This window comes from Mytilus trossulus, chromosome 3 (genome assembly GCF_036588685.1).
Source record: "Mytilus trossulus isolate FHL-02 chromosome 3, PNRI_Mtr1.1.1.hap1, whole genome shotgun sequence".
Lineage (NCBI taxonomy): Eukaryota > Metazoa > Mollusca > Bivalvia > Mytilida > Mytilidae > Mytilus > Mytilus trossulus.
This window is the reverse complement of record NC_086375.1, coordinates 76,968,171-76,991,394: the sequence shown is the minus strand read 5'-3', so window position 1 is coordinate 76,991,394 and position 23,224 is coordinate 76,968,171. Positions and strand designations below refer to the sequence as shown.

The window sequence follows — 23,224 nt, the reverse complement described above, 5'->3', positions numbered from 1 at the left end:
GATAGATTAGACCGTTTGTTTGAATGGTTTTTCATTAGTAATTTGTGTGCCATTTATAGCTTGCTGTTCGGTGTGAGCCAGGGCTCCATGTTGAAGACCGTACATTGACAAATTATGATTTACTTTTTAGAAATTGTGACTTGGATGGAGAGTTGTCTCATCGGCACTTTTACCTCATCTTCTCATATTTTATCAGTGTGTCAATGTCTATACGTCGTGTCATTGTATTTTGATACTTATGTGTAATTGTCTTTGGTTTTACGCCTACAAAACACAAAACCAGGTGGAACTCACATTATTTCTTTAAATGTCCTGTACATGGCAGTTGTTATCTAGTAGTTTGTTCTATTTATGTTGTATTTTCTTAAAAATTTTACTTTTTTTGTTGCATTTCAGTGATCTGTTGTTTCTTCTTCTAGTGAATGTGTTTCATTTGATTGTAGTTTGTAATAAAATTTAGAATGGAAATGGGGGATGAGTCAAAGAGACAACCACCCTATTATAGAATAGACTACAGCAGAGGGTCAACAACAGGTCTTCAATGCAGCGAGAAATTCCCGCACCCGTAGGCGACCTTCTGCTAGCTCATAAATAAATATATATACTTGTTCAGTGATAATGAACGCAATACTAAACTTCAAATTATACACAAGAAACTAAAGTCAAAAATAATACAAACCTAACAACGGCCAGAGGCTCCTGACTTGGGACAGGCGCAAAAATGTGAAAGGTGTTAAACATGTTTATAAGTTCTCAACCATACCCCATACCTCTAGGTTACAGTCTTGTAATTGACTGATCCATAGGCTTACATGTAAAACAGCTGATCTTTGAAAATAAAAAAAATAAAAATGCTACAAAGAAAAAATATTTCATGTTCATATCATGTATGTATTAATGTGAAATTGTGATTTAATAAATAAAAAAAGGGGGGTCTTGCCAATAAGAATAAAAAGTTACGCAATCCTGAAGTCAAAACATTTTTTTTCTTCTTTTGTTTGCTATTTTTACTAGGCCGCACGCACCACTTCCAATAAACATGATATCCTTCCACTTTCCTGGATTGATATCCCCAAAAGATGTAAGATTTTTTTATATATATATATGTTTCAATTCAGCATAAACCTATAATCAAACAGAAACAATTGAGTTAAGAAAAAAAAAATAAAAAAAATACTGTGAATGCCGTCAGGTTCGGCTATCACACTGTTTTGTTTCCCTCCATGTTTTGACAAGAACCGGAAATTGGAGTTGTAATACAAGACTGGTACCTCTAGTGAATGTAGATAAGTAAACGTATAACAATACGCATATTTAAATTCAGTTCAATAGAAATCCAAGACTAATGTCGGAAGATGTTACAAAAGAAACGAAACAAAATGAAAATAATACATAAATAACAACAGAATACTAGCAGATAAATAAAGGCAACAGTAGTATACCGCTGTTCAAAACTCATAAAACTATGGACAAAAAACAAAATCAGGGTAACAAACTAATACCAAGAGAAACGCAATAAATATAAGAGGAAAACAACAACAAAACACTAAAATGTAACACACATAGAAACGGACCAAGCATCAGACAAAATCCCACGAGAATAACAAATATAACATCACAACCAAATACATGAATTTGGGATAGATAAGTACCGTGACACGTCTTATCGCAATGTGAATTTAAACTCAAAAATAAAAGAAAACAAACAACGCAACGTTAAAATGTAACACACACAGAAACGAACTAAAATTTAACAATGAACATATTCCTGACCTGGTACAGGACATTTTTAAAGGAAAAAATGGTGGGTTGAACCTGGTTTTGTGGAATGCCAAACCTCCCTCTTTTATGGCCATGTGGAATATAACATCAAAATTACAACACAACACCACAGGACTACAATATAAATTAATTGGAGAACACAGTTGACAAAGAAACACACGAAAACAAAAGGCAACAAGTTCAAAATTTTGATACGCCAGAAGTGCATTTTGTCCACACAAGACCTACTTGTGACGCCCAGATACAAAAATTTGAAAGCAAGTACAAAGGTGAACAGCATTGAGGACCAAAAGATAAAAAAAAAGTTGTGCCAAAAACGGCCAGGGTTTTATATTGATTACCAGAATGTGCATGATAAAACTGAAATACATTACATAACCAGACATTTGCAACACAAAAAGTAGACACATCCAAATAAGTTTATACCTCAATGCCAAGTGACGTCGTATTTGAAATTGTAAAAAATGTTAAAAAAATTACGTCATCTGAATTCGTAAAACAGATCATCAAAAAATAAAAAATGACGTCACATCAGATAACTGACATGCCAGCTCCAGACGTCAATTACACTGATTGAAAGATTATGTCTTCATCATATGAATATCGGGCACAATCCCTCCCGTTAGGGGTTTAGTATCATACCATTATAAAATATATGAGAAGAACACAACCCGTGTCATGCCAACAACTGGTTTTTTAAATAAATATGTTGAGTTCCGATGCAAAGACCCTATAAGTGAATAAATGATAACTGGATTTGTTTTTTCGTAATCAATTTATGACGTTTGAACAGAGGTATGCTACTGTTGCTTTCATTTACAGTTTCAAGTAGAAGGATTTAACAAATAGAAAAAAACTCTTTAAAGTCGGGCTACATCTTTTATTTTAGTTCATTTTTAAACAAATTTGAGAAATTCATTTAATAGTTTATCGGCTTCCGGGTTATTAGGCAAAGTTATCTTTTCCCAATTTTTCATCAATCAAATTTAATAAATCCACATTAACTTTTAATATCACAAGGTTCCTATGAAAGTTAGCATGCGTCTTTTAAAAAATATGAAGGATCAGTGAGTTTTTTTCCTTTCGTAATTCTTTAATCTTCAATCTTTAACTAAAACACAATTATTGAGCCTTGTAACATAAATAAGGAATTTATGAGAGACGGAAAATACCAAAATTCACTTTAGTGCAAATGTGGTTATACATCAAAACAACCAACATACAACTAGAGGACAACATACAGTCTCTAACAATATGCTTAGACAATATACGTATAGTGTCTTGAAATCTGAAATTAATTTGTATGAGGCTTAGAAACGTTAAAAAGGCGAGGTTCTACCGAGCATTTTCCCGTTTCGTGCTGAATACAAATAAATTTCATATTTCAAGACACTATACGTATATTATCTTTCTACTGAAATCGAAAAAAATATTTAATAATGAAAAAACTATGTAACAAAAATTGTTACAAAAAAGTGCTTGGAATTTCCCTCTTGGGGTAACATTTTGAGGTATTTCACTATGAGCGTAGTCCAGGCGGTAAAACATTGACATATTAAGGAATTAGAAGGGGGAAATGAAATTATTAATAGCATTTGATAACCATGGTATATATTTAACCAATCTGAAGACATAACAGTTTAAATTCATAAAAGTTTGACCATTGTTACTTTACGTTGTCATGGTCGTGACGTGGTTGATGAAATACAATAAGGAGGCGGGGCTTATAGGTTAGTTGGGGTCATTGACGTATAAAGCTTACGTTTATACGTATATCTGTATAGTAAAATGGCTGATTGCAGTATAAAGGTGTTTATATGTCAACCTCTAAAACATCATGAGTATTTAAAACTTGCGAATTGATTTAACAAAACAATAAAGGCTCTGTAATTACACACTCAATAAAAAAAAATAACATTAGTTGATGAAAATAAAACTTTTTTTTATTAAATTGATGCATCAATAAATCTTTCTGACTACTGACGATCTTACTGACTTTGGACAGACATGTGAAAATAACCGAAATAAGTCTTTAGGTAAATCTGATGATTCAGACCTTTTTCGAATAATGTCAATTGTCTTTTTGTATGTCATGCTGCTACGTCACTGTCTCAGATTACGGGAGAATTAGGCGCTAGCTAACATGTTAAAACTCAGCAACATTCCAAATGTGCCTGTCGGTGTTTATCGTTGGTCGTTGTCTATCATATTGGTTTTCGTTTGCTGTTTTGTACATACATTGTTTTGCTACTGCGTGTATTTATCATCTTAAGTGATGCATAAATATCTTGCCACGTCCGGTCTTTTTTTTTTCTTGTTCAATGTTTGTTAGCTACTTTGTAGTTTTTTTTTTTTCAATTGATTTTATAATTGTTCTAATGTTGTACTGTTACACCCTGTTCACGACATACCTACGATAGACATTTAAACTCTGGGGTCACCAAAGGTTTCTAAACGCCTTTAATTATAAAATAATTCAAAAAATTAATCAGGAATAATCTTAATGTTTCGGTTTATATAATTTATGTAAAATCAAAACATCGTGTTATTTCTGATTAATTTTTCGAATTACTTTATTTAGGTGTTGAGAACCTTTGGTGACCACATAGTTTAAGAGTCTTTTATAAGTGCATAGTGAGCAGTGATCGTTACATACAAACGTTCACCTAAATTGTCCTTATCAATGGCCACAACCACACTGTTTTGAATTCTTTCTTTATCAAAACTATTTATATAAATTTTTATTCAGATAAATAAAAGAAAATAAACTTCGAAAATACCTCCTTATTTCAAAGACCAGTTTGTATCAATCATTTCTTATACCTATACCAAACCTATTGCAACTAAAATTTTCAATTACAAACACGTTTTGCAGGATCTCGATATTGACGACTTCAACTCTAAACCTCCTGATTGCACTTGTGCTAGTTTCCAATTCACATATAATCCTGCTGGTCACGTTATTACCGGTAAACTCAACATTGTTAATAACACTTCTCTACGAAATGTGTTATCGAAAGGTCCGAAATATCGTGAGCCTAAATCCATCAATTGGAAATCAACCTTAGAATTTTGATGGATTCAGTCGAGGATTATGCCAGGCAATGGGCTAAGCAAAAAGGAAGACGTAGACACTCTTTCTGAATGGATTAGGGCAGCGAGGTCGTTGATACAAATCAGAATTTGTCAATCTTTAAAGACCCAAATGTTACAAAACACCTATCCGACCTCCATATGTTGTTGTCCCCGCAGATACCGCCCCAATTAACATCAATTTTGTGTGTAAAAGTCATTACATTAACTGCTTGATAAACGAATTAGGTATTGATAATTCACTTGGAAACTCAACATATACCCTCACGACACTTACCAAAGAGGAAATCCTGGATAATCATAGGTCTGTGCTATGTTCCTTTAAAATTTCAACCAAATATGAAGAACTGGATCTTCCATCACTGTATTGGATACATAAACTACATAAGTGTCCTTACAAACAACGGTATATTGTGGGTCTTCAAAGTGCTCCACGAAACCTCTTTCTAAATTATTAACATCTATTTTATCAGCAATCAAAGACGGGCTTCAAAGTTATTGTGAAACTGCCTATTCCAGAGGTGGCTTGAACCAGATGTGGATACTTAAAAATTCCAAAGATCTTTTAGAGTACATACAATCTAACTCTCTTTCATCTTGTAACAGTATTAACACATTTTTGACTTTTCTACTATTTACACATGTATTCCACATACCAAACTAAAAGACAAATTGAAAGAGTTGGTATTGCTTTGCTTCATAAAAAAGAATGGCCAACGTAGATACAAGTATCTTGTCTTAGGGAGGGATACATCCTACTTTGTAAAGGCTCACTCTGATTAAAACAAAAAAATCTGAAACTGATATTATCAAGATGCTTCATTCTTTAATTGATAACATATTTGTTACGTTCGGAGGACGTGTTTTTCAACAGACTGTCGGCATTCCAATGGGAACAAACTGTGCCCCTCTACTTGTCGACTTGTCTCTTTATTATTATGAGGCTGACTTCATGCAGGAACTTCTAAGGAAGACAGATAAGAAGTTAACAATATCCCTTAACTCTACTTTCCGCTATATAGATGATGTTCTTTCACTAAATAATTCAAAATTTGGTGACTATGTGGAACGCATCTATCCCATAGAACTAGAGATAAAGGATACTACATATACAGTTAAGTCGGCTTCATATCTTGACTTACATCTAGAAATTGACAATGAGGGTCGGTTGAAAACAAAACTTTACCACCGCACAAAAGAGATGATTTCAGCTTTCCAATTGTGAACTTTCCATTTCTAAGTAGCAACATTTTAGCAGCACCTGCATACGGGGTATATATCTCCCAATTCATACGATATTCCCGTGCTTGAATTTCCTATCATGATTTTCTTGATAGAGGGTTGCTGCTCACAAGGAAGCTATTACGAGTTGGTACACCTTTATGGAATAACCGTTTCACAAATGATATCGGATATGTTTCTTACGTCGTAACTACAATCCCCTTCCCTTTTATAATTGTGACCTACCGAATTAGACTATTTAACGGATTTGTTATCACATAAGCAACACGACGGGTGTCACATGTGGAGCAGGATCTGCTTACCCTTCCGGAGCACCTGTGATCACCCCTAGTTTTTGGTGGGGTTCGTGATGTTTATTTTTTAGTTTTCTATGTTGTGCCATGTGTACTATTGTTTGTCTGTTTGTCTGTTTCATTTTTAGCCATGGTGTTGTCAGTTTGTTTTAGATTTATGAGTTTGACTGTCCCTTTGGTATCTTTTTTCCCTCTTTTAGAATAATATTTAGATGGAAATTACTACAATATATTCTACCTACAAAGAAACTTTTACGCAGGTGAAAAAATGTAAACAATAGTTCTTGTAATTTGTGTACACAAGAAGAAGATGATGATCACTTCTTTATGCTGTGTCCGTATTTAAAACTTTTTTTTATATAAAATAAATGAATTTTAAAAAATAGTAAAATAAATTTAAAGATAAAACTAAGACACTTAGTATTTGGATATAGAACTTCTGAATAAATATTTTGACGTTAACTATTTTTTAACAATTGTGGATTTTTCATTTTACAAAGCCTACTACATATCTGATATAAAAACAAAAAAGTCAATGTCTTCTCAATTTTTCTCAATGAGTTCAATAAAAGAGTGTGTTTGAAAATTAAAAGTAATGTTTTAGCAACTATTAGAAAACATATGACTAGTCATATTAAGTGATTAAGTGATATTATCTAATATATATATATGATGTAAAAACACAAGTAATATATATCTTACAACTTATCACTACCCTAAGTGATTAGTGGATTGTAAAAGGGAACCTCAGGAGCAGCATGGACTCCTGTAGGATATTGTAACAAGCCAATGTTTGAAATAAATATTTATTTATGTTGTTTAAAAATAAAGCAAGAGGTTCCTGACTTGAGACAGGCGCAAAAATGAGCGGTGGTAAACATGTTTCGTGAGATATCAACCCTCCCAAATACCTCTAGCCAATGTAGAAAAACAAACAAACACACAGCAATACGCACAGTAAAGCACATTTAAATAAAACTCCGAGTCCGATGCAAGAATAGGTAACAAAAGTAACTTAGCAAAATGACAATGATACATAAATGAACAAACAATTACTAACATGCCAGCTCTAGACCTTAATTTAACTAATTGAAAGATTATGTCTTCAACATATGAAAAGGCAAGCACAAGTCCTCCTGTTAGAGGTTTGGTATCATACCGTCAAAACATACATCTTCTGACATCAGACTCAGACTTCTCTTGAACTGAATTTTAATGTGCGTATTGTTATGCGTTTACTTTCTAAATTGGTTAGATGTATAGGGGGAGGGTTGAGATCTCACCAACATGTTTAACCCCGCCGCATTTTTGCGCCTGTCCCAAGTCAGGAGCATCTGGCCTTTGTTAGTCTTGTATTAATTTAATTATTCCATTTATGTACTGAATAATAGATGTCTTGAGAACGAGAGCCGAAATAAACCAGAGGGATATTCAAACTCACAAGTTGAAAACAACAACAACGCTATGGCCAAATAGAAAAGACCAACTGTAGACAAACAATAGTACAAAAATGACATGATAGAAAACTAAACACTGAGCAGCACGTACCAGTCTATTAAATAATCTGGTGTATTAAATTCGGTTCAGTCAATGTTATTTTAAAATACCAGTGGGTCGATATCTTCGCTGGTGGATTTTAAGTCTCAGAGGGTATAACCCTAGCCCTAGTACACAATACTACGTTACTTGCATGAACATATAGATATTGTATGATTGAAAAATGATGCTATATAATATTTGGTATCATTTAAAATCAATAGACCATAACTCCCTCGTGCAACACGTTTGCTCCTTGTCCGGAATTGGTTATACTTTAGTTTCTTGTTGGTTTTATCATCTCTATAGGGAAAACGGTAGTATTACATTTTCCCAGCATTAGGTTGGCCTTTTGTGTACCCTTTTGTGTACCCAAGACAGGTGAAGGAAGTCAACTTATGAGCGCTGTGATTGGATGTAAGGGTAAAATATCTTTTTTATTTATCTATGAATAACTGCAGTTTGTATATTTACAATATAAATTTAAAACCCTATTGAAATATTTTCTAGAGAATTATTTGTAAAGGCTTCCAAAATTTCATAAATTTGGTGCAAAATGACGATGGGCATGGATAACATAAACCAGCTCCGTTGGAAATGATACTATTTGGCTTCAATTTTTAGAATACAGTAATAAAGTACAAACACCACACATAACTGTTTTATCCAAGTTTTTATTATAAAAACTGGTAAATTTAGAAAATGTTAGTATTGTCGCCTATGGCAGATTAAATTCTACCGTTTTCCCTTTAATATCCGTATATGTTTGTTTTTTTCAAATAGTTTAGCCTCGAACATCATTGCAGAAACGTTTAATGTTGAAATGCGCATCTGGTGCAATAAAATTGGCATGTTCCCTTACGTTAAATGATACTTTTTCGTTAAATTATCTCATATGTATGATAGTCAAAGAAAATATAGAACAACAAATTGTGCTAAAACTTTAATAAGAGAAGTTATTTGAAATTAAATTATTTCACAATGATAGTACATGCTAATTACAAAAGTACATAATGTAATGGGAAAATGTTCACTAACATTTCAAAATTTTAAAAATGGTTGCTGCTGTAAACACATGTTCATCCACCAACGATAACATCGGTCGATTATCCTGCAATTATAAAATTAAAGGTGTATTGTGTAAACATATCTTAGAGGAATGTGTAAACTATAGAAACATGTTTTTTGTAGCTACTAGTATATGATCGTATATATAATAAATGGCCCCTGCTAATAGCTCCTCCTAGGTCTGAAAAATAGTATACGTCTCGATGATGTTTTTTTTTTTTTGGTGAATAACATCCGATGCTGATGACACATACGTATTAAAATTGACAATTGAAATGGTGAATATGTCAACAAGAGACAACAACCCAACTATAGAGCAGACCACAGTCGAACTCTTTTTATCTATTCAAGGAATTTTTAAAACATTTCATTGCGATATTCTTTGTAAGTTGAATTTGCTATTTTACTGTTATATCACATGTAGATTTTGACTTTCACCGGAATAAATATCAAATCAACTATTATCTTGCTTTACTAAAGAATGAAAATATAAAGATTTCTTACGGTCACATTCCAGTGTAGTACGCTAATTTTGTTTGTAAGGGAGGGTACTGTTTTTTTGTCTGAGTCAAAAAAAATTTTTTTTTTTTTACGCTATCAATAATTTTTTTCTTCTTCAAAATTTTACACTATAAAGTACGGGAAATATGGAATTTTCGTCGTCCTCTTGACCACAATATTTCTTTTCTTTCTCAAATTGAAGATCCAATTTTTTTTACGATTAAACAATACCCGCTTATCATCCTTAAAGTTAAATGGTCAAGAATTCTATTTATTGAAATCACCAAATTCTGATACAGAAATTCAATACATGTGTACGATGTTTCTTGTTAAAGTGGAAATGAATGTTTTTAATTAATGGGAATAACTCATTTTAAGTGACTAAACGTTTCAGATGCTTGTCCTTTTTTAACATGTGATAGTTTTTCATTTTTTTATCTATTTCCAAAATAATATTAAATACCATAGAATGTTTGAATGTTACGTACTTCGAGACGACTTATACGCACACGAATCATTACAAATTACTTTCATTGGTTTATATTCATACTACTCATGATAGGAAGAGACCGATTTCATTGAAACGCAACTCCTCTGAAACTATACAAAGTCGGAAATAGTTGTTATATGAAGAATTATGTAGTGTTGTGTACTTCCTAGATTTGTCTTTGAAACATTTTTTCCCACTGAAAATTCCAAAATTTGAAAAAATATCCAATTTCAGAGATAGTTATCGGTCTTTGTCATATACGCTATCGCGCATGCCCAGTCAATTATACCGCCCGCGAAATTTAAAAACCCTTTTTTAAACACCTGCCCAATTGTACATCGAGTTCGCGGGCATCTTCTGGTTTTGTCTATTCAATACACTAAAATAGTCTCTACCTTTAAATGCGTTTTGAACCTTTTCTTCCCTTTCCTTTCATTGGAGGTCGTCCAGATGGTCTTGGTCTATCTCCTCCCTTTCCTTTCATTGGAGGTCTTCCAGAGGGTCTTGGTCCATCTCTTTCTGGTTGTCCAGAGGGTCTTGGTCTTCCATTATTATTTTGTTCTGAAAAAACACAGCAAGAGAATATAATGTAGTTATTGTATTTTTTGTTTGTTTTTGGTCTGTTTGTAAACAGACAATATATTTAAACTAATATATATGTGTAAAGCATATCGATCAGTATTTGTTTCGATTGCTTTTCTAAATCAATGCAAATTGACAGTAAATGTTATAGAAGTTCTAAAAAAATTTATTACTGACCAATTTGCAATTATGTAATGATACTTGAGTCAATTGAACTTGACATAAATTTAGGCAAGAATAAACGAAAAAAAGAAAATAACAAAAATACCGAATTCAAACTCGAAATCTAAACTATTGCCATAAAAACTAGAGGCTCTAAAGAGCCTGTGTCGCTCACCTTGGTCTATGTGCATATTAAACAAAGGACACAAATGGATTCATGACAAAATTGTATTTTGGTGATGGTGATGTGTTTGAAGTTCTTACTTTACTGAACGTTCTTGCTTCTTACAATTATATCTATAATGAACCTTGCCCATTAGTAACAGAGAAAAATATTTGGTAAAAATTTACATAAATTTACCGAATTAATGAAAATTGTTAAAAATTGACTATAAAGGGCAATAACTCCTTAAGGGGTCAATTGACCATTTAGGTCATGTTGACTTATTTGTAGATCTTACTTTGCTGAACATTATTGCTGTTTACAGTTTATCTCTATCTATAATAGTATTCAAGATAATAACCAAAAACGGCAAAATTTCTTTAAAAATTACCAATTGGAGGGCAGCAAGCCAACAACCGATTGTCCAATTCATCTCAAAATTTCAGGGCAGATAGATATTGACCTGATAAACATTTTTATCCCATGTCAAATTTCCTCAAAATGCTTTGGTTTTTGAGTTATAAGCCAAAAACTGCATTTTACCCCTATGTTCTAATTTTAGCCGTGGCGGCCATCTTGGTTGGTTGACCGGGTCACGCAACACATTTTTTAAACTAGATACCCCAAAGATGATTGTGGCCAAGTTTGGATTAATTTGGCTCAGTAGCTTCAGAGGAGAAGATTTTTGTAAAAGATTACTTAGATTTATGAAAAATGGTTAAAAATTGACTATAAAGGGCAATAACTCCTAAAGGGGTCAACTGACCATTTCGGTCATGTTGACTTATTTGTAAATCTAACTTTGCTGAACATTATTACTGTTTACAGTTTATCTCTATCTATAATAATATTCAAAATAATAACCAAAAACAGCAAAATTTCCTCAAAATTACCAATTCAGGGGCAGCAACCCAACAACAGGTTAACCGATTCATCTGAAAATTTCAGGGCAGATAGATCTTGACCTGATAAACATTTTAACCCCATGTCAGATTTCCTCTAAATGCTTTGGTTTTTGAGTTATAAGCCAAAAACTGCATTTTACCCCTATGTTCTATTTTTAGCCGTGGCGGCCATCTTGGTTGGATGACCGGGTCACGCCACACATTTTTTAAACTAGATACACCAATGATGATTGTGGCCAAGTTTGGTTTGATTTGGCCCAGTAGTTTCAGAGGAGAAGATTTTTGTAAAAGCTAACGCCGGACGACGACGGACGACGGACGACGGACGACGGACGCCGGACGCCAAGTGATGAGAAAAGCTCACTTGGCCCTTTGGGCCAGGTGAGCTAAAAATGGAAAATAACTGTTAAATTTCTGACATGATACAGCAGTTCATAATGTAAAAAATTGGTGTGCTAAAATGTTTATATAGCTATCTAATATTGTATTAAAATTATATTATATTGACAACAATGTGTACAGCAGTCAATAGTGTGTAAGTATCTTGTTCACTATAAATCAAATTTGTTTTTTTTTAAACCCTAAATATCAAAACAAAATAAAAAGTTATCAAAAGTACCAGGTTTATAATTTAGTTCCACAGAAGCGCGTTTTGTCTACTAGGACTCATCAGTGAGGCTCAAATCGAAATATTTATAAAGCCAAACAAATACAAAGTTGAAGAGCATTGAGGGTCCAAAATTCCAAAAATGTGTGGCTACGGTAATGTATGCCTGAAATAAGAAAATCCTTAGTTTTTCGAAAAATTCAAAGTTTTGTAAACAGGAAATTTATAAAAATGACCACATGATTAATATGCATGTCAACAAATAAAACCGTTCTTAATTCTGTAAGAAGTGTTACCGTATTTATAATGTATTCATTCTGGATTTTTTTCCAGATAAGCTTTGATATAATTCAAGTTATTCGGACAATCTGTAAAAGTCAATGAGCCAAATAATTTGTATGTATTGAAATGTAATCATTAAAAACGCACCTTCTAACTCTTCAATGTCAAGTTCAAGTTCACGTAGCATTTCGTCAAGATTATTTTCTGATGGTCGAGTATCCGGACCTTTTCCCTTTTTGGGAGTTTGACCTCTCATTTGTGGTCTTCCAGATGATCTTGGTCCATCTCTTTCTGGTTGCCCAGTTGGTCTTGGTCTGTCACCGTCAAGTTCTCTCTCTGCTGGTTTTGGACCTTTCCTTCCCTTTCCTTTCATTGGAGGTCGTCCAGAGGGTCTTAGTCCATCTCCTCCCTTTCCTTTCATTGGAGGTCTTCCAGAGGGTCTTGGTCCATCTCTTTCTGGTTGCCCACTTGGTCTTGGTCTGTCACCATCAAGTTCTCTCTCTTCTGGTTTTGGTCCTTTTCTTCCCTTTCCTTTCATTGGAGGTCTTCCAGAGGGTCTTGGTCCATCCATTTCTGGTTGTCCACTTGGTCTTGGTCTGTCACCGTCAAGTTCTCTCTCTACTGGTTTTTGCCCTTGTCTTCCCTTTCCTTTCATTGGAGGTCGTCCAGAGGGTCTTGGTCCATCTCTATCTGGTTGTCCAGAGGGTCTTGGTCTACCAATATTATTTTGTTCTGAAAAAAAGGGAATAAGTTGTTGTTATATTTTTTGTTTGTTCTTGGTCTGTTTGTACACAGACAATATATGTAAACTAATATATATATGTAAAATATATCAGTATTTGTTTCAACTATCGATTGGTCACTAAATCAATGCAAATTGACATAACTTGTCATTATAAATTGTAAAAAAGAACCATTAACCTCTGCAATTATGTAATTATACATTAGTCAAATGAATTCGACATTTTTGAAGGCAAGAATGAGCGAAAAAAGGAAAATAACAAAAATACCAAACTCAAACTCAAACTGCAAACAAATGGCAAAATAATTTCTGACATGGTACAAACCTGTAAAAGGTAATAAGCCAAATAAATTCTATGTTTTGAAATGTAATCACTGAAAACGCACCTTCTAACTCTTCAATGTCAAGTTCAAGTTCACGTAGCATTTCGTCAAGATTATTTTCTGATGGTCGAGTATCCGGACCTTTTCCCTTTTTGGGAGTTTGACCTCTCATTTGTGGTCTTCCAGATGATCTTGGTCCATCTCTTTCTGGTTGCCCAGTTGGTCTTGGTCTGTCACCGTCAAGTTCTCTCTCTGCTGGTTTTGGACCTTTCCTTCCCTTTCCTTTCATTGGAGGTCGTCCAGAGGGTCTTGGTCCATCTCCTCCCTTTCCTTTCATTGGAGGTCGTCCAGAGGGTCTTGGTCCATCCATTTCTGGTTGTCCTGAAGGTCTTGGTCTGTCACCATCAAGTTCTCTCTCTTCTGGTTTTGGTCCTTTTCTTCCCTTTCCTTTCATTGGAGGTCTTCCAGAGGGTCTTGGTCCATCCATTTCTGGTTGTCCACTTGGTCTTGGTCTGTCACCCTCAAGTTCTCTCTCTTCTGGTTTTTGTCCTTTTCCATTCTTTCCCTTCATTGGAGGTCGTCCAGAGGGTCTTGGTCCATCTTTTTCTGGTTGCCCTGAAGGTCTTGGTCTGTCATTATCGTTTTGTTCTAAAAAAAAAAGCATTTTTAAGATGATATAGTGGCTATCAATAATGACGACCTTATTAGTATGTACACTAAAGAGATGTATCCTGCCGAACTGACTTTAAATAATTAAAAGCTAATAATAACAATGAAAACCGTTCCTTCCTGGATCTTGATATTTATATCTTTAGCTGGAAGCATTTTACCAAAATTTAAGAAAAAGAGACGATTTTTTTTTACCTATTGTTAATAATTCATTTTTAGATGGTGACGTTCCCTTGCCACTATCTTATGGTCTTTAAATAACTCAACTTGTTCGATTTGCTCGTGTATATAACAACGTATTTGATTTCAACGAAAGAAATATCATTATTACTGAAACATTATTGCGCCAGCGTTTTCGATATCAAGAACTAGTCAAAACATTTACTAAATTTCATCATAGGTACAGGGACATCATTCGTAAATATAAATCCAAATTGATGGTTATATTCTATACAAAGCACAAAAATGTCGGCATTCCCCTCAAAAGCTAACAAACCTTGAAACAGACTTATTCTGAAAGAATATAGTTACGATACTGGTGTCAAGTCATTAAGGATTGCATATTTTGGTATAGCTAATATTGATTCACTCATGATATGGCCTTTGCATCAGAAGTAAACACACTCATTCTAAAACCAGTTGTTGGCATGATATAGGTTATGTTCTTGTCATATATTTTATGATTATATAATATTAAAACCCAAACGGGAGGGATTGCACTTGATTTTCATATGATGAGGACGTAATCTGTCAGTCAGTTTAATTAATGTATGAAGCTGGCATGTCAGTAATTTCTAGTAGTAGTTTGCTCATTTGTGAATGTTTGTCATTTAGCTTGGTTTCTTTAGTTACCTATTCTGACATCGAACTCGGACTTCTTTTAAGGATGTCTGCTTGTCATGTTTCGGAATTTTTTGTCAGATTTTCGGAAAAAGACAAAGCACATAAACAAATATGAAAGACAAAACACAAAAAATTACCACAGCACAATAACCCAATTGCGGGATGTACAAATACCAAGCCTCGCGAAAAAGATGTAACCAAAAAATTGATTGAACAGTCTTAATATATAAAGACAAATAGCAAAGTTATTGAAATGATAAACAGTGTCTGTTCCCAAGAAAATTTATATATCAATAAAGTCTTGATATCTTCCTACAAACTTTGCTTGAAGTAGGACGAAATGAGTTTAGAAATGTTTATCATATATTTAGTACAAAATACAGCTATTTTGTATATCTAATAAAGGTTCTTTTTTCCAGTCTGTATCACCTACCCTGTATCGCATACCCCGTATCGCATGGCTAAACCCGTATCGCATACCCCGTATCGCATGGTAAAATCCGTATCGCATACCTTTTTTTTTTTTTTTTTTTTTTTTTTTTTTTATACATCAAGTCAGTTCTTTAGTTTTTTTTTGCTTAGAAAAAATTTCCAAAAAATAGGTCAATTTTTTGAATGACGTCATTGTTTAGTATGTAACGTCAGGAACGTTAAGTTTTCATATTCTATGTGACGTCACGAACATTACGTTTTTACAACATATTTTTTGGCACACTAAATGCAACTATAAACATACAAAACACTCAAATAAATACAATAATAAACAAAATATTTAAAACAACAGATTGTAAGGTAACCCAGGTGCTTCGTATAAATAATTGAGCAGTTTTTTTAAGGCTTTGAAACAAGAAAAAAGCAGAACTGAAGGTAACCCAGTGCTATGGATCAGAAAACAGTTCATATAATATAATACTCTTCTGTTGAAATATATGATAAAGTGTATAATACATGGCAAAATCCGTATCACATGCCGTATCACCCTCGACCAATATCACCCCTCGGGCCTAAAGGCCCTCGGGCTGATATTGATGTCTCGGGATGATACGACATATGATACGGATTTTGCCATGTATTATTCTCTATATATCTCATATTCAAGTGAAGTTGTTTTATTGCTAATAAGGTGGGGGATTTATCATTTCAAAATTGAAAGCGTTTAATGATAATTTTTTGTAGATTCTGGTACTGAGAAAACCGCTTAATCCAAATTTGAGGTATATGTATTAAAATGATGCGGCTGGCAAATATATATTTTGTAAAACGTTTTTTCTCCTTTGATTTGTGAGTTAAATTCTATTGTTTCACTTATTGTGTTGCTGTGGTATTCTTAAGTATCTTGTCGTTAAAGGACATATGAAATAAATACGCACGAATCAGCATTTACTCATGATAAAAAATATTTTAATTAACTTTTAAATGCTGTTGAGATAGTTAAAAAATATTTTGATTAACTCAGCAGTGTCAGAATTTAATTTTGAAAAGTAAGTCATACCAGATCGCACTATACATAAAAAGCATCTTACCTTTCCTTGCTTGATCAACTATCCATTCCAAAAAAGATTCTTCCTCCTCCTGAGTAAAAAAAAAAACAGAAGAGAGAGATTAACCGTTTGTATCGAACACGACAATAGTAAAATATTGCAAAATAAATATCAGCTTATAATATAAAATAATGTCAGCAAAGTCTAAATGAAAAGTATAAGCATGCTATACTTCTTACCTTGTTGAAAGAGGCATGTGCTAGGCACAAACTCCCTACGAGCACGATAAACAAGGTAGTCTTCATAGTGTATGCTGATATTTAATTTCTCTTACTTGTTTTTATACACTTCTTGTTCATGATTTGTGACGCATTAACTGTCAATTTTAATCTGGTGATCACGCTGGTCATGTTCAATTTACCCCCATCCACAAACAGCTATTCTTTCTATTGTCAGGGATATGGGGTTTAAATAAAACAGTTTACTTAAGGTAAACCATGACCTTTTTATTCAACCCTAAAGGTTTTACATTCAGTTCTTATAGCCTCATTGTTATACCTTGTAAAGAAACTTATGTTATAAAACCCTTAAGAAAATAAAACATTTTTCAAAAATAAATATTAAATATAGTAACTAAATGAATAAAAGAAAGAGAATAGTTTTCGTAATAAACGTTATCAAAGGATGACGCGTGTGTCTTTGATTTAAACGAAAGGGCTAACCAAAAAGAAGGTCTATTTTAAAAATGTATACCGAACAAACATTTTAGATAAACAATAAATTGAAAAATTAAAAAAAAACATTAAAAGTTCAGGTTTTCATTAGTTATTGGTATGATCTTTAAAACACGATTTAAAAAAAAAACTCGCAAATCGACCAGAGTGATCTTGAATCAATTATTTTTTTTTATAACCACTAAAACAACTCGCAAGTCAGTTATTATGAAAAAAAAAATACAAACTAAAACCAAAGGAAACACGTCAACTATAAGAGGAACACAACAAAATAACAGACACACTGAATTACAACCAAAAAAAAAACCGACAATGCTACACAAGCAGAAACGAACTACTAGACAGCAACTGTCATTTTCCTGAATTGGCACAGGATATTTTAAGAAAAAAATGGTAGGTTGGACCTGGTTTTGTGACTAGCCAAACCTCGCGCTTTTGGGACAACTCTCCATCCAAGTCTTTCCTTATAGCTTGATGTTAGGTGTGAGCCAATACGGTTCCGTTTTCAAGACTGTACTTTGAGCTATGATGGTTTACTTTTAGAAACTGTGACTTGAAAAGAGAGTTGTCTCATTGGGACAAGTGCCCCATCTTCTTATACGTTGTGCGTATGTTAAATAGAATCTATATTAGATTTAATATCGACACCATATTTTCCATTTAGTTAAAACAAGGATATTACAGAAAACAATCAAAGGCAATGCTAAGTTAACGAACATGAACATGCGCTTGGGTTAACCTTTGTTCTTATATGTCCCCTTTAATTTGTTCAGCTTCGATCTAAAGCCATGTCTTATAAATGGCCTTATAAACAATTACATATTTATTTGCTTATCCGTTATATCTAACACATGTACATGAGGTGTGATACCAGAATCTATTCGTATTGTTTGTAATTTGCTTCCGTGGCTATATATTTATATGTAAAACACACCCACACTGACCCTGTTCATTGGATTGAAAAGATTAATTAATCTTGGGCTTATTTTATGTTATTGTTCCAACATAGAACCCCCTCCCAGCAAGGTATTTTCAAGGTATGAATAAACTCCAACAACATATCCAAACAATGGCAAACCACTAAGTTCCAAATGAAAATAGATTTAATTTAGTAAAAACATTAAATAAATAAAAAAAAGTATAACAACTTTCTCAAGTGAAAATAAAATTGACTTGCAAAATTGAGTCTTTGACAAACTAAATACACACACAGCAATTACAGACAATTTTTAAAATCCATTTCCTCCATTTTTTGGTACTTAATGTGTACAAAAGTCATTAAATCTAGTGCATGTATGTTTCCTGTTTATACCAAGAGGAATCTAAAAGCCACAAAACAATACAGTTTCTTAAAGAGAGTGCAGTTTCTTGATGTCCTGAGAAGAAGAAACACTTCCTAATGATTATCTTTTTTTATACTAGTCTATATGACAGCGTTAGAATTAACAATTGTTGTAGTTGCCTTTAAGCTGCCCGTTTCATCAATTAAATACAGAACTTTGATGTCGCTATGCCCAGAAGATGTTAAAAGTGAATCAAGTGAACCGTAGTGTCAGATCTTTGACAAATAAGCATGGTGTGATATATTTTAAACAAATTAGATTGCTACTTAGATATAGTGACCATTCGCTATAGAGGCATTTGGTGCTTTGTAAACATACAAAGATTCAGTACATCTATATCTCGAATATAGATAAAAGAAAATGTGGAGTAAATGAAACAGCAACCCAACAACAGGTACTATGAACAGCAAACTGAGTTAAAATTACCACTCTGCCTCTGGTGACATTTATCTATTTACAGCCTTTAACCTAACAACTATAAGTAAGAAATATAGGAGTTTTGCACACTCAAATTTTGATGTATGATTGATTGATTAATTGATTAATGGTGCAACGTAATGCAATCACCAAGCAATCTATCATAAATCAATATTTGTGTGTGCAGAACTTCAAGTTGCATAAAAAATTCAGGGTTCACAGCAAACTGTGAACATCTATTGCATAACATATTGATAAAATCAAGCTGTAATTCGTATCTATGTTTATAATTACAGGAGTCTTTTGTTGACGAAACGCGTCTGGCGAAAATACAAAATTTCAATCCTGGTATATATAATAAGTTTATTTTTGGCGAATTAAAAGGATAAAAAAAACCAGAAAGTTCCCGAAGAAAAAGTTTCATTTGTCTGATATAGCTTGTTGGATCTACATGTTTTACATAAGCTCAAAATGCCAATTTACCGAACGTGTTGGCGGTTAAGCTTAAAAGTATATTTGGATTTTTTTATTTTTAAATAAAAGATTCGCATGTTACTTACAACACATTTCGTTGTGATGTCATGTAAAAAAAATGTAATTTTAAAGTTTGCAGTAGATTTTAAAGTACTGCCTTTTTTGTTATCCAAAAACTATCACACTAAGTTACACTGATTAAAGAAATGAGAACTTACCCTAGAATAGGCTTGTGAAATGCACAGGAAACCTAAAAGGACAACTACTAATGTTAGTTTCATTTTGATCTCTGGTGATCACAAGAGAAACTTCTCTAGTTTTATACTACAATGGAGATTTGTGTTGACTTTAAACTTGCATTATTCGTTAAAAACAAAATCACGATTTCATGTCATATTTAAAGGGACTAAAATAATAAATAGAGTTAGATATTGAACTAAAGATATCACATGATGTGATATTGACCTCTGTCCTTTAATTGAGATTGAGATACTTTTGGTACCGTGGTTTGTATCTTTAAAAAAGACTTGATAATATATAAGAAGCTCACGTTTTTATTCTTATCATTTAAATCTTTTTCATTTCCATTTTAAGAAATTTAAATCGTGAGAAAAATGCTTAATATTTTCGTCTAAGGTCGAAATGGATAGTATTTATGTCAGGATGTCAGTCCCCCTAAAATTGAGAAATAAGGGTTGATTATAAAAAACCGAAAATGTCTGTAAATAGTCCTCAAAGCATATTTTTGGTTGGTTGGTGTTATTTAATCATTTTTGTGTGTTGCGTTTTCTGAACTACATTGAACCATCCATTTTTTAATATGTTTTCTGTTTAGGTACAAAAACCATATTAAAAAGTTACCAAGAAATTTCAAAAAATAAAATGGGTTTAGTTTGATTAATTGGAGATAATACTAGTTAGTGTATATATCAAACTATAGGATATTGTCTTGAAAGCGGGGAAATATTTATAAACGAATGACGGGTAATTCATTCAAACAGATAACTTTCAACACAACATGCCAAGATTTAAACTGCTCCAACTTAAAGAAAAGTTGTTAAATAGTTTTAACATACAAAATGAAGGATCTATAGTCAGCAACACATTTTCTATAGGATAAACAAAAACTTGTAACGTCGTCAAGTTCTGACAAGTGCTTGAATATGGCACAGGGCAAAAGTAGTTTACAATTTTCTAGCAACAGCGGATTATTCATGAGCGAGAAAATAAAGGTTCTGTTTTTTAGATATATGAAAGATATCTGTGGTCGTCTATATCGCCGATATTTCGTAACGATCTACCAATGGGTTGTCTATATCGCCGATATTCCGTAACGATCTGCCAATAGGTTCTGTAAAAGTGGGGGGACACAACCTTGTTCTTATTGTGTCATTTTTATCGGGTCTGTACTAAAAGCACATGTTACTTTCATGAAAGTATAGTTTGTATTTTGGGGACTGGCATTTCACCAACGTTTGTTTCGGTTTGCAGTAGTCAGCACTTCAGCGTTGACTTGAGTTATCATTGGTATGCTCCAAACTATAAATTCACCGTTTACAAAACTTTGAAGTTTTGAAATACTAAGATGTTTTTTTCCCTCAGGCATAGATTACCTTATCTGTATTTGGCAAATCGTTTGGGAATGTTTGGTCCTCAATGCCCGGCAACTTCGTACTTTATTTGGATTTTTTAACATTTTTTATTCTAGCGTCACTAATGAGTCTTTGGTAGACGAAACGCGCGTCTAGCGTAAATATAAAATACAATCCTGGATATCTATGATGAGTTTATTGGTTATTGTAGGTATATTAAACTCTACACAACACATGTTTATTAGGACTGGGGGCTGCTCAATCGCAGAACAAGGGAAAGCTTTTAATACACCAAAATACAAAAGGGCATACAGAAACTAATTTTTAAAGAAAACAATTAAAACAACCAACACACAGGGAAATTAACCTGATATAAACACCTTTTTATTTTCAAATTAGTCTTGGGAAGATTTTTTTAATGCTAACTTATTAAATTGAATGTGGCACGTTTGGTTTTCAGTGATATGTAATTGATCCCTGTCCTTTTTTCTTAATACATTTCCGAAAGTATTTCATAAATATCCTTAAATATCAGACATCAAAGGGTTCAAATGGCATATGTTTTAAATGCTTATATTTTATTTTGAATAATGTATGGTAACTGAAAATACTTAAGTATTACGTATAATGAAGCGTTGAAACTTTGTATTACTTATTTAATGTTTTTATTTTCTCTTCAAAAGTCTTTTTATATTCTGATCATTTATTTGCTTTGCTTGTTAATATTTTCTAGCCTTGAGCTCTATTTTATTAAAATATTTAAATGGAGAATCGTTGTAACAGAGATTAATTTTAACAATTTATACATATAAAGCGATAAAGAAATGTATTTATTGTACATTGTTAACTTTGTTTCTTTTGAGTTAACGGTTTGTATATTCAACAATTATTTGATAAAAAAAATATTTTTAAATAACACACGAGTCCTTTATTGAATTTAAACAACTGTACGAGAATATATTGTGTAGTCGTTTTGAACAAATTATTTGTCGTCATAATGAACCTTAGAAATTCAATAAGTTAAGTTAAGCTTCCATGATAATCACCATACTTTATTTTAAAAGTCCATTTATAGACACACATGAAGTATTGCTTACGTACGGTGATTTTTTAGCATGCAGTGTTCACGCACAAAAAGTTATCAAAGGTACCAAAGATTATAATTCAATACGTCAGACGCGCGTTTCGTCTAAATAATAAAATAACGGTACCAATTTTCTTGCACCAGATGCGCATTTCGACAATTCATGTTTCTTCAGTGATGCTCGTGGCCAAAATACTTGAAATCCAAAGCTTATATAAAAGATGAAGAGCTATGTCATCAGTTAAACTCAGATCAAAATGGTAAAAAGGCAAACAAGTACAAAGTTGAATAGCACTGAGCACCCAAAATTACAAAAAGGTTGTGCCAAATACATCAAAACCTGTGATGAATGAGCTTTTTTTGATAAAAAAAAAATAATGAGTTACAAGGCTTTTCTACCTCAGGCATATATTACCTTAGCTGTATTTGGCAAAACTTTTAGGAATGTTGGTCCTCAATGCTCTTCAACTTCGTACTTTATTTGGTCTTTTTAACTTTTTTTGGATTCGAGCGTCACTGATGAGTCTTTTGTAGACGAAACGCGCGTCTGGCGTATATGCTAAATTTAGTCCTGGTAGCTATAATGAGTTTATTTACATTTACAATCAATCAGAGAGCTGTGTATATTCAAAATGCATCTATACATTTAATTTTGAATTTGTGCTAGTGCAACTGTCCTTATTGAAATCAATTGCTATCATGCATGTCTATCTTGCAATGTATCGAGGTGGAAGAATAAACTAAACGTCCATTAGAAAATAATAACCGTTCAAAGGGTGTAAATTATTAAGCAGTTTAGAGTAAAAATGATAAGAG

The 23,224-nt window shown here is 32.9% G+C and overlaps 2 protein-coding genes across 2 annotated transcripts in view; both read right to left on the bottom strand.

Moving 5' to 3' along the window:
* LOC134712474 (basic salivary proline-rich protein 3-like) overlaps nucleotides 1-17,173 on the bottom strand; it is a 31,903-nt gene extending 14,730 nt beyond the window's left edge. The window contains exon 1 of the mRNA XM_063574049.1: nucleotides 17,004-17,173. Within this exon, the coding sequence (XP_063430119.1) occupies nucleotides 17,004-17,069 (66 nt within the window). The 5' untranslated portion in view covers nucleotides 17,070-17,173. The remainder of the gene's footprint in view (nucleotides 1-17,003) is intronic.
* LOC134712475 (basic salivary proline-rich protein 3-like) lies at nucleotides 8,877-20,097 on the bottom strand. The gene is made up of 6 exons (XM_063574053.1): nucleotides 19,951-20,097; nucleotides 16,807-16,855; nucleotides 13,835-14,419; nucleotides 12,854-13,438; nucleotides 10,401-10,566; nucleotides 8,877-9,057 (listed from the first exon to the last, which is right to left on the bottom strand). Exons 1-5 carry the CDS (start codon nucleotides 20,011-20,013, stop codon nucleotides 10,403-10,405), a joined length of 1,446 nt encoding a protein of 481 aa, XP_063430123.1. The 5' UTR covers nucleotides 20,014-20,097; the 3' UTR covers nucleotides 8,877-9,057; nucleotides 10,401-10,402.
* Between the last annotated feature and the right edge of the window lie 3,127 nt (nucleotides 20,098-23,224).